The 12,071-nt window shown below is 45.5% G+C and overlaps 1 protein-coding gene across 1 annotated transcript in view; it reads right to left on the bottom strand.

Moving 5' to 3' along the window:
• The window catches only part of LOC116970460 (membrane-associated guanylate kinase, WW and PDZ domain-containing protein 1-like), a gene marked incomplete at its 5' end in the record, with an annotated part of 34,308 nt that extends 22,494 nt beyond the window's left edge, over positions 1 to 11,814 (bottom strand). The window contains 5 exons of the mRNA XM_033017098.1: positions 1,637 to 1,775; positions 4,384 to 4,527; positions 8,529 to 8,580; positions 9,380 to 9,487; positions 11,655 to 11,814. Coding sequence (XP_032872989.1) covers positions 1,637 to 1,775; positions 4,384 to 4,527; positions 8,529 to 8,580; positions 9,380 to 9,487; positions 11,655 to 11,814 — 603 coding nt within the window. The remainder of the gene's footprint in view (positions 1 to 1,636; positions 1,776 to 4,383; positions 4,528 to 8,528; positions 8,581 to 9,379; positions 9,488 to 11,654) is intronic.
• Between the last annotated feature and the right edge of the window lie 257 nt (positions 11,815 to 12,071).

The raw sequence follows: 12,071 nt of genomic DNA, 5'->3' as shown, positions 1-12,071 counted from the left end.
AGAGATTAGGAGGCACCATCGCTGAGGGTAGGGGCGAAGAGACCAGCCACCAATGACAGACGAGGCAGAGAGAGAGAGAGAAAAAGAGCAGAAGATAGATTTAGATTCCCTATTAGTAAGCAGCAACAGGATTGATCAGTCTGTTGATCATGGAAAGATGTTTATTATAGTTCCAGTCAGATTGTCCAGGCAAAAAAAACAAACAATTAGACTGCAAAAGCAGAACCAAGACACAGCAAAAATAGCACCAGAAAGCACTAATGGGAATTTCACCAATTTTTTATCACAATACAGTGAGTCAGAATAGTATGTAAACAATGATTCATTTCAATATGTACAAACTCGACATTTAAATCCATGCAAGTTATGAGCCGTATTAAAAGTAATTACAGAACTTGTTACAAAAATATATACCCTTACAGAGAGATCACTTCAATGGAGATTTAAGAACAAAAGAAATCAAAAGTTCAGAGTTCTATTTTTGGTCATTATGTATTATTTTTTAAATAATAGATAATAATCCCCTTCATTTGGTCTCAAGAGGGAGGGATGTTGGTGGATGCAACTGTTCTTGTTTTGTTTTTTTAACTATAAAACGTCACAGGTCTCTCGGGAAAGCAGCACAGTGTTGTACAAATCATAAACAGGGTGGGAAGTTATTCCTGTTTGGATGCATCATCTTCAAGGCCTAACGTCCCAGAGAATAGGCCTGGAGGCCCAGGGAGCAGAATAGGAGAGCAAAATTAATGTATATGTACCTGAGCACAGGAGGATGAGGGGTGATCTTATAGAGGCGTGTAAAATCATGAGAGGAATAGATCGGGTAGATGCACAGAGTCTCTTGCCCAGAGTAGGCGAAGCGAGGACCAGAGGACATAGGTTTAAGGTGAAAGGGAGAAGATTTACTAGGAATCTGAGGGATAACTTTTTCACACAAAGGGTGGTAGGGGTCTGGAACGAACTGCCAGAGGAGGTAGTTGAGGTTGAGACTATCCCAATGTTTAAGAAACAGACAGGTACATGGATAGGACAGGTTTGTGAGGGATAGGGGTCAAACGCGGGCAGGTGGGACTAGTGTAGCCGGGACATGTTGGCTGGTGTGGGCAAGTTGGGCCGAGGGGCCTGTTTCCACGCTGTATCACTCTATGACTGTGACCCTATTCTGCAAATTTTCCATTGGTAACAAGGATTGCTCTGTTCATGGCTAAATGTTCACAACTAAAAGAAAATAAAGTCTGAAGTCTTTAAAATGCTATAAATAAACATGATAACTTAAATTAATAAATATTAATAACACTTCTATTCGAGATTTGGCCACAGGGTGTGAAGTTAAATTGTGGTTGTCGTTCCCGTTGAACTGTGACAATTGGGATAATAGTTATATATGCTCATCAGACATTTGAACAATTGAGAACTTCATAGGGGTAAGTAACTAATCACGTACATACTCCAGCCCATTCCTCATCGAAATGGTGAATGCGCAGAATTAGTAGCAGCTGTTAAGGACCAAAAGCTGCACATTTGTGAAAGAAGGAAAAACAAAAAATCCTAGATTTTAACGTAATAAAAAAAATAAGAGAAAGAAAAAAAATGACTCATGGTGTGAAGAAAGTAACGTTTTCATAGGGCAACCCACCATATTCTGGCACATAACCATTTCCACGTTTGAGAAATAGGCTGACTCTTCGACCACCATTTTTAATCAGCTCTATAGCGCGAGAATGCTTCATATTCTTGGTCGTTTCTCCATTGATCTCCAGGATTTCATCTCCGACCTAGAAGGTGAGATAACCATGAATAGAAGTTAGTGTATTTGTACCACGCTGCCTCGGCAAGGCCAGCAGCATCATCAAGTTTGAGTCGCACCCCCACATACCTTTTCCTCAATCAATAAAAACTAGATTCACTGATGTAGAAACATTCTTGTGATCCATTCTCTTCCCCTTGTACAGTCCCAATTTTCATGAACTGCATCACTCTTTATTTGTGCTTCTATTCATTATTTTATTCACTCATCTATTGACTCCATCTACACCTCACGCTGCCTCGGCAAGGCCAGCAGCATCAAGGACGAGTCACACCCTGGCCACTCCCTCCTCTCCCCTCTCCCATCAGGCAAACGGTACCGAAGTGTGCTAAAACGCACACCTCCAGATTCAGGGATAGTTTCTTCCCAGCTGTTATCAGGCATCCTACCACAACCAGAGAGCATTGCTGAACTATTGTCCACCGTTTTGATGACCCTCGGACAATCCTTGATCGGACTTTGCTGGCTTTACCTTGCACTGAACGTTATTCACTTTGTATCTATGCACTGTAAAGAACGGAGATGAGGAAACACTCTTTCTCACAGAGAGTTGTGAGTCTGTGGAATTCTCTGCCTCAGAGGGCAGTGGAGGCAGGCTCCCTGGATACTTTCAAGAGAGAGCTAGATAGGGCTCTTAAAGATAGCGGAGTCAGGGGATATGGGGAGAAGGCAGGAACGGGGTACTGATTGTGGATGATCAGCCATGAGCCACATTGAATGGCGGTGCTGGCTCGAAGGGCCGAATGGCCTACTCCTGCACCTATTGTCTATTGTCTATTGTAAATGGATCGACTGTAATCATGTATTGTCTTTCTGCTGACTGGTTAGCACGCAACACAGGCTTTTCGCTGTACCTCGGTACACATGACAATAAACTAAACTGAACTGATCTGAAGGAACTGCAGATGCTGGTTTACGCCGAAAAGATAGACACAAAATGGTGGAATAATTCATCCATTCCTGTGCTGTAGTGTAATGAAAAAATAAAATTAAAAATCAAAAGGAAAGCAAAACCATCCAGAGAACATCTAGATGTCCATGTTGGCAAATGTTTGTTAAATGCCTGGCACTTAAGTAATAATAGGTAGACACAAAATGCTGGAGTAAAGGGGCTGTCCCACTGTGGCAACCTAATTGGCGAGTTTAGAAGAGTTTGAAAAAATGACGTTGAAGACCTCCTTCGACTATGTTGAAGACCAGCTACGACTAGCTACAACTAACTTCGGGAAAATTGGACACCGAATAGTGGAGAGTGAAGACGACCTCCTTTGATCTCCTTCGACCTCTCTTCGACTATGTTGAAGACAATCTACCACTACCTTCGACTACCCTCGATTACCTACGACTAACATGCCGACCCACTACGACCTACTTCGACTAAACACACGATTAAAAAAAAATATCGATTTTTTTCCATGGCAACCTTTCTTTACTCGCGGGCATTTTTCAGCATGTTGAAAAATACGCCGGGGACCTAGCTGAGGCCTCGAGTACGGGGGGACTACTCTCGAGCATGAAGGAGAGTTACAAAGACCTCCTAGGGCCTCGTGTCGACCATGCTGCGAGTATGAGTCGATGGCAAACTCGCGGATTAGGTCCCCGCAGTGGGACAGCCCCTTAACTCAGAGGAGCAGGCAATGGGTGATGTTTCGGGTCGAGAACCATCTTCATGTATAGTCTTTCAGCTGACTGGATAGCACACAGTGACAATATTAACATAAGCTAAACTAAAAAATATAAATCAACCACGCAAAAGACAGATTCAAAAATAACTCAAAGCGACATCCCGATCATCATTAGGCATTATGCATGCACCAATAATCAGCATCAAATGAAAATGATAGTGTGTGTGAGACTATTTCTGGTGGGGTGGAAAAGGTCACCTCTAGTTTCAACATGAGGAAAGGCAGAGGTTGTTTTTCCTAAATATCTTCGCTTGTAAACTTCATTTTAACCTGGCAGATAATTAGACTGCCCAGATACACACTTGCAGTCATCTTATTTGACCAGTGCACCGACATTTTCTCCTTGGAACAGAAATATCAGAAAGCAATTGTGGATGATCAGCCATGATCACATTGAATGGTGCTGCTGGCTCGAAGGGCCGAATGGCCTACTCCTGCAGCAATTGTCTATTGTCTAATAAGCATCTAAGTTTTGCTTAAAACCATGCAGTATAACTATGATTCAGTCTTCTTAAGTCATTGAATTTCTCTAATATTTTGAACTCGTCATGCAAGTCATATCATTGTTCTGCAATGTTAAACGTCTCAGAGAGTTGTGAGTCTGTGGAATTCTCTGCCTGTGGAGGCCGGTTCTCTGGACACTTTCAAGAGAGAGTTAGATAGGGCTCTTAAAGATAGTGGAGTCAGGGGATGTGGGGAGAAGGCAGGAACGGGGTACTGGTTGGGGATGATCAGCCATGATCACATTGAATGGCGGTGCTGGCTCGAAGGGCCAAATGGCCTACTCCTGCACCTATTGTCTATTGAGAGACCATAAAAACAAGGGAACGTAGACCATCATCCTCGACTTCGAGGGACGGTCACGGCGAGTGAATCAGCGCACGCGCTCACCTTCATATTCCCGTTCCTGATGGCCGCGCCATCCTCCGCCAACCGCAGCACGTACAGGTCCATGTTGTACTCCCGCCCGCCACGGAGACTGAAGCCAAAGCCCTTCGGTCCTTTGTCCAGCTCCACTGTGAGCAGCTCAGGCTCCTGAAAGATACAAGTCACTTCGATCAACAATTGCAGCAGAAGAAAAGGGGAGAGAGGTGCTGCTGCGTTCCGAGAAAACACGCACAATAACACGACAGCTTACAAAATTACAAGCATGGCGTAGACAGGGTAGACAGTCAGAACCCTTTCTCCCCTCCCAGGGTGGAAAGATCAAACACTAGAGGGCGTAACTTTAAGGTGAGAGGGACAAAGTTTAAAGGAGATGTGCGGGGCAAGTTTTTTTTACACAGAGGGCAGTGAGTGCCTGGAACGTGCTGCTGGGGGTGGTGGTGGAGGCAGATACGATAGCGCTGTTTCAGAGATGCTAAATAGGCAGATGGATATGCAGGGGATGGAGGAATATGGATCACGTGCAGACAGAGGTTAGTACCTGGCATCATGTACAACACAGACATTGTGAGCCGAAGGGCCTGGTCCTGTGCTGTACTGCTTTATGTGCAGGAAAGAACTGTAGATGCTGATTTAAATTGCTTCCAAGCCCTTAAGATTGTTAAGCGCTTGGACATGCCAGAGGCAGGAAACATGTTCCCAATGTTGGGGGAGTCCAGAACCAGGGGCCACACAGTTTAAGAATAAGGAGTAAGCCATTTAGAACGGAGACGAGGAAACACTTTTTCTCACAGAGAGTGGTGAGTCTGTGGAATTATCTGCCTCAGAGGGCGGTTGGGGCAGGTTCTCTGGATGCTTTCAAGAGAGAGCTAGATAGGGCTCTTAAAAATAGCGGAGTCAGGGGATATGGGGAGAAGGCAGGAACGGGGTACTGATTGTGGTTTCTAATAATGAATCTATGTTTCAGTAAGTAGTGCGTAGCTGAAAATTGCCACCTACCCCCTGAAGACCTTTCGCGTACCACTAGGGGTACTCGTACCCCACTTTGGGAAACACTGTTCTAAAAGATCGGCACCGCAGACACAAACCCATTCGATGACATGCCAAATTGGTTAAAAAATATGAAAAATCTACCCAGGCAGTATTTAGTGTGATACAGCGTGGAAACAGGCCCTTCGTCCCAACCAGCCCACGCTGACCAAGATGTCCGATCTGCATGAGCCCCACCTGCCTGTGTTTGGCCCATTTCCCTCTAAACCTGTCCTGTCCATATACCTGTCCAAATGTCTTTCAACTATTTTTCATGGTACCTGCCTCAACTACAAAACGTGAGTGGATCTGCTGAGACTAATTACCTTGGAAATCCTGCCCTCATCGCCATCATAGAAGGGAGCCTTACACTGCACAATGTTGTCACGTGGAAAGGTGTGGGCTCCCCTGATCTGCGCACCTGCGCCACAGGGGCGCTACAGCATGGGTTTACGAAAAAGAAATTATGCACGACTAATCTTCTGGAATTTTTTGAGGATGTAACAGGTAGAATGGACAAGGGAGAGCCAGTGGATGTGGTGTACCTGGACTTTCAGAAAGCCTTTGATAAGGTCCCACACAGGAGATTAGTGGGCAAAATTAGAGCACATGATTTTGGGAGTAGGGTATTGACATGGATAGAAAATTGGGTGGCAGTCAGGAAGCAAAGAGCAGGGATTAACGGGTCTCTTTCAGAATGGCAGGCAGTGACTAGTGGGGTACCGCAAGGCTCGGTGCTGGGACCGCAGCTATTTACAATATTAATGATTTAGATGAAGGAATTAAGAGTAACATTAGCAAATTTGCAGATGACATAAAGCTGGGTGGCAGTGTGAACTGTGGAGAGGATTCTATGAGGATGCAGGGTGACTTGGACAGGTTTGGTGAGTGGGCAGATGCAGGATCATGTGGATAAATATGAGGTTATCCACTTTGGTGGCAAGAACAGGAAGGCAGATTATTATCTGAATGGTGTCAGGTTATGAAAAGGGGAAGTACAACGAGACCTGGGTGTCCTTTTACATCAGTCAGTGAAAGTAAGCATGCAGGTACAGTAGGCAGTGAAGAAAGCTAATAGCATGTTGGCCTTTATAACGAGAGGAGTTGAGTATAGGAGCAAAAAGGTCCTTCTGTAGTTGTACAGGGCCCTGGTGAAACCACACCTGGAGTATTGTGTGCAGTTTTGGTCTCCTAATTTGAGGAAGGACATTCTTGCTATTGAGGGAGCGCAGCGTAGGTTCACAAGGTTAATTTCCGGGATGGAGGGACTCATATGATGAAAGAATAGGGCGGCTGGGCTTGTATACTCTGGAATTTAGAGGGGACCTTATAGAAACATACAAAATTATTAAAGGATTGGACGTGCTAGATGCAGGAAACATGTTTCCGATGTTGGGGGAGTCCAGAACCAGGGGCCACAGTTGAAGAATAAGGGGTAGGCCATTTAGAACTGAGATGAGGAAAAACTTTTTCACACAGAGAGTGTGAATTTGTGGAATTCTCTGCCTCAGAAGGCGGTGGAGGCCAATTCACCGGATGCATTTAAAAGAGAGTTAGATTGAGCTCTTCGGGAAAGCAGGATCAAGGGGTATGGGGAGAAGGCAGGAATGGGGTACTGATTGTGGATACTCAGCCATGATCACATTGAATGGCGGTGCTGGCTCGAAGGGCCGAATGGCCTCCTCCTGTACCTATTGTCTATGTATCTTTGTTTCAATCCATCAAAATGAATTAATTAAAATATATATTTGTCTAGTTCAGTGCAGTTTTAATTTCTTGGCCTTCATCCAAAACATTAGCTGACTAGGCACGGCTTTCCTCTGTCTACAGATTAGTTAAGTCCATGCTTTAGTTGCCACTAGAGACTTACACTAAGCAGATCGAACACGGGTTCACGGAACACAAATCTCATTGATTGCCTCAAATTATCACATCAGCAGGTTCAAACCATGTGGGGTGGGGGATCTAGCCATGGGGAAAACGGAGGAGGCTGAGTTACTCCAGCTTTTTGTGTCTATTTTTTTCGATATCTGTACGTTCTCCCTATGACCTGCGTGGGTTTTCTCCAGGTGCTCCGGTTTCCTCCCACACTCCAAGGACATGCAGATTTGCAGGTTAATTGGCGTGGTATCATTGTAAATTGTCCCTAGTGTGTGTAGGATAGTGCTTGTGTACGGGGATGGCTGGTCAGCGCGGACTCAGTGGGCCGAAGGGCCTGTTTCCATGCTGTATCTCTAAAGTCTAAACATCAGTCTCAATTACCCAAACACTGACAAATGCAATTGCACATGGGTCCAATAACTAACAGGCACGCCAATGCGTAGGAAGGAACTGCAGATGCTGGTTTAAACCAAAGATAGACACAAAAAGCTGGAGTAAATCAGCGGGACGGGCAGCATCTCTGGAGAGAAGGAGTGGGTGACGTTTCAGGTGCCAATGCCTCGTATTGAGTGCATTTTACCTCTACCCTGCACCAGCGGTATTGCTGCCTTACAGCGCCAGAGACCCGGGTTCGATCCTGACTACGGGTGCTGCCTGTACGAAATTAGTACACTCTCCCCGTGACCTGCGTGGGTTTTCCCCGAGATCGCCAGTTTCCTCCCACACTCCAAAGACCTACAGGTTTGCAGGTTAAAAGGCTGTGTCAAAATGTAAATTGTCCCTAGTGTGTGTGTAGGATAGTGTTAGTGTGCGGGGATTGCTGGTCGGCGCGGACTTGGTGAGCCGAAGGGCCTGTATCCACGCTGTGTCTCTAAATTAAAACCCACTAAAAAGCATTTTGCACAGCTGCCGAGATGTAAGTTTCAAACTAAAAGTTCGGCATTTCCTTTCAGGGACGGAAAAAACTCACCAGAGAGCAAATGATCACAGTCCAATTTACTACCTGCTTGCTGGATAAATTTGTGACATTGGCCAATTTGCTTGTTTGCTTATGAAAGAACATCAGAGGCAACAATAAAACCTCTTTGCAGCTTTCCAAATGAGTGAAAATACCCTATTCAAACTCACTTACTGCTATCAGCAAGTACTAGGTTTTGTACCACGACACTAAGCACAGTGCTCCAATTTACCAAATTGCCCTGATTTAATGGTTCTGCATTTATTTCAATTAAACCACTTACCTGAGCTGATTTATATTCGTATGATACATCTGGCTTTGGTTTTGCATTATTCCTTCAAACAGAATCAAAAACGAGGACATGCGTGAGGTTTCATTCTTATTGTAAGACATTCAATTACACAGGGCATCTCTGTTATCATTGAAATCAAAGCAAGGACAATAGTCTCACAAAATAATGGAAAATCAAGTGATTCTCAATTAGCACGTTGAACAACTTCACCTGGTTTGTGTGTAGGAAGGAACTGCAGCCGCTGGTTTATACCATAGATTGGCACAAAATGCTGGAGTAACTCAGCGGGTCATGGTGGCATCTCGGGATGAGAAGGGAAGGCAGGCGATGTTTCGGATGGGAACACTGCTTCAGACGGCACGGTGGCGCAGCGGTGGAGTTGCTGCCGTACAGCGCCAGAGACCCGTGTTCGATCTGACTACGGGTGCTGCTGTCTGTAAGAGTTTGCACGTTCTCCCCGTGACCTGTGTGGGTTTTTCCGGGTTCTCTGGTTTCCTCCCACACTCCAAACACGTACAGGTTTGACAATTAATTGGCTTCGTTAAAATTGTAAATTGCCCCCAGTGTGTAGGGTGGTGTTAGTGTAAGGGGGTGAAAGCTGGTCGGCGTTGGACTCTGGTGGCTGAAGGGCCTATTTCCGTGCTGTATCTCTGAACTCTAAAGGCCCATGACTGAAAAACACCCATTTCTGTCTGTGCATCATCAACTTGGTCCTAGCTGAGTTTTTGATCCTCCCACTTCCAAATGATCTGTCTGATTGGCCGCTCTGAATTGCCCCAGGGAATTTGTACAGGGTTAGACGCGCTCCGGAAGCCAATTGTTGACGTAAGACATTTCCTCACCGTCCTTCCTGTTGTTGCTGCTGCTGCTGCTGCTGCTGCTGTGGAGCGTGAGTGGTGGTGATCGTCGCAATCTTTTCCGCATTGTTAGCAAGGATGGGTTGGACGATTCTAGCTAACAAAGGACATAACATTTAAACACAGTCAGCGCAAGACTATTATTTCAGCTGATCGTACATATTTCCGAATGTAAAATTATTTTATTGGGCTGCTTGTGGCAACATACCTGCTGCATATTCCTGTGTTTGTCCCACACTGATTATTTTTGGAATTTCATATGTTTTTACTAATAAAGGTTCATGTGTTCATGAGTTCCAGGAGGAGAATCAGGCCATTCAGCCCATCAAGTCTGCCTTGATTCAATCACGGCTGATCTATCTTTCCCTCTCAACCCCATTCTCTTGCCTTCTCCCCGTAACCTCTGACACCCGTACTACTAATCAAAAATCTATCAATCTCTGCCTTAAAAATATCCATTGACTTGGCCTCCACAGATTCACCACCCTCCGACGAAAGAATTTCCTTCTCTTCTCCTTTCTAAAGGAATGTCCTTTTATTCTGAGGTTATAGCCTCTGGTCCTGGACTCTCCCACCAGTGGTAACATCCTCTCCACATCCACTCTGCCCAAGTTGCATAGAGTGACATCTCAATGTTACCCAGCAGGGCTGATATTTGAATTGTTCGCTCACCGTAAGCTCTGGTCCTGAACTATAGATGCAGTGAGTCAGAAAGTGTCGGCTTTGCCCCATTCAAAAACAGCAGTGAAGATGCTGGATTCCAACACAGCAAAAATGTAATTGACTTTAAAGCAGTAGCCTTGGGCATCCTATAAATTTTACAAGGTGTGACAACATACGGCTGAGGACTGAAAATTGCAGGAGTTATAAATCAGTTGCCGGGTTCGCTAATCTCTCAAAGATTTTATGCTGGCACAAAGCAAAAAACAAATCATAAAAAGAAATTGCAACACCTCACTCGAGATACAACGCAGAAACAGGTCCTTTGGCCCACCGAGTCCACACTGACCAATGATCAATGGACAATAGACAATAGGTGCAAGAGTAGGCTATTCGGCCCTTCGAGCCAGCACCGCCATTCAATGTGATCTTGGCTGATCATCACCAATCAGTACCCCGTTCCTGCCTTCTCCCCATATCTCCTGACTCTGCTATCTTTAAGAGCCCTATCTAGCTCTCTCTTGAAAGTGTCCAGAGAACTGGCCTCCACCACCCTTTAAGGAAGAGAATTCCACAGACTCACAACTCTGTGTGAGAAAAAGTGTTTCCTCGTCTCCCTTCGAAAAGGCTTACCCCTTATTCTTAAACTATGGCCCCTACACACTAACACGACACTACACACATTAGGGACAATTTACAAAGACATGATAAACAGAGTAACGTATATAGTGCAAGAGTTTACTCCAGCACTTTGTGTTTTTTCTTTTGTAAGCCAGCAACTGCAGACATGTGTCTACCTTACACACATTTATAAGGTCATAAGTGATAGGAGCAAAATTAGGCCATTCGGCCCATCGTCTACTCCGCCATTTCAATCATGGCTGATCCATCTCTCCATCCTAAACCCATTCTCCTGCCTTTTCCCCATAACCCCTGACACTCGAATAATCAAGAATCTATCTATCTCTGCCTTAAAATATCCACTGAATGTGCCTCACAGCCTTGGTGGCAAAGATTCATCATCACCCTCGACTATAGAATTCCTTCTCATCTCAGGTAGACAAAATGCTGGAGAAACTCAGGGGGTGCAGCAGCATCTATGGAGCGAAGGAAATAGGCAACGTTCGAGCCAAAAACTTCAGACTGATGTGGGGGGGGGGGGGGGGGGGGGGGGGGGGGGGGGGGGCGGAGGGAGAAGAAAGGAAAAAGGAAGAGGAGGAGCCAAGGGCTGAGGGAGAGCTGAGAAGGGGAGGAGACAGAAGGGCTACCGGAAAATTGGAGAATCAATGTTTTGCCGCTAGGGTGCAGAATGCCCAAGCGGAATATCCTTCCTAATCCTCATTATCTCCTTCCTAAAAGAATGTCCTTTAATTCTGAGGCTGTGACCTCTAGTCCTGACTCTCCCACTAGCGGAAACATCCTCTCCACACCCACTCGACCCAAGCCGTTCAATATTCGGTAGTTTCAATGAGGTTTCCCCCCCCTCGGTCTTCTAAACTCTTTGCGCAACAAAGAGTATCGTTGTGACTCGTCACGTGACAATGAAGCATTCCGTCCATCCACAGAATAAACAGAATAGCGTCGCCTCACTCACCGTCACCGGGAATGATGCGGAGGAGGCGGTGTTTCCGGCCTCCTGATCAGGTTGACGATGTCCGAGTGGGACTTGGTGGTGATGGAGCATCCGTTAACGGCCAGAATGCGGTCTCCGACCTTCAGCTGGCCGCAGCGGTCCGCAGGGCTTCCCTCGATGATCCGACCTATTTTGGTGAGGCATGGCTACACATGCATTGCCTGATTTTTTTGTTTGTGTTTTTGGTACAAGTTTTAATTGGGAAGATGGCAAAGGTGAAGCATTTTGGAGAGGGGACAGGGAGACAGAAGGTTCACGGGTTAATTCACTGTGCACAAAGCAAAAATAATGATGGAATGCATCACATCCCACTGTCGATGATCAAAACATTGGCAATCAGCTCTACGCAACACAGCTGAGCATGGAGATCTTCTGACAACATGG

The sequence above is a fragment of the Amblyraja radiata genome, unplaced genomic scaffold (assembly GCF_010909765.2).
Source record: "Amblyraja radiata isolate CabotCenter1 unplaced genomic scaffold, sAmbRad1.1.pri scaffold_906_ctg1, whole genome shotgun sequence".
In the NCBI taxonomy this organism is placed as follows: domain Eukaryota; kingdom Metazoa; phylum Chordata; class Chondrichthyes; order Rajiformes; family Rajidae; genus Amblyraja; species Amblyraja radiata.
Note: the sequence above shows the minus strand (reverse complement) of the source record. Positions and strands in the feature narration are given on the sequence as shown.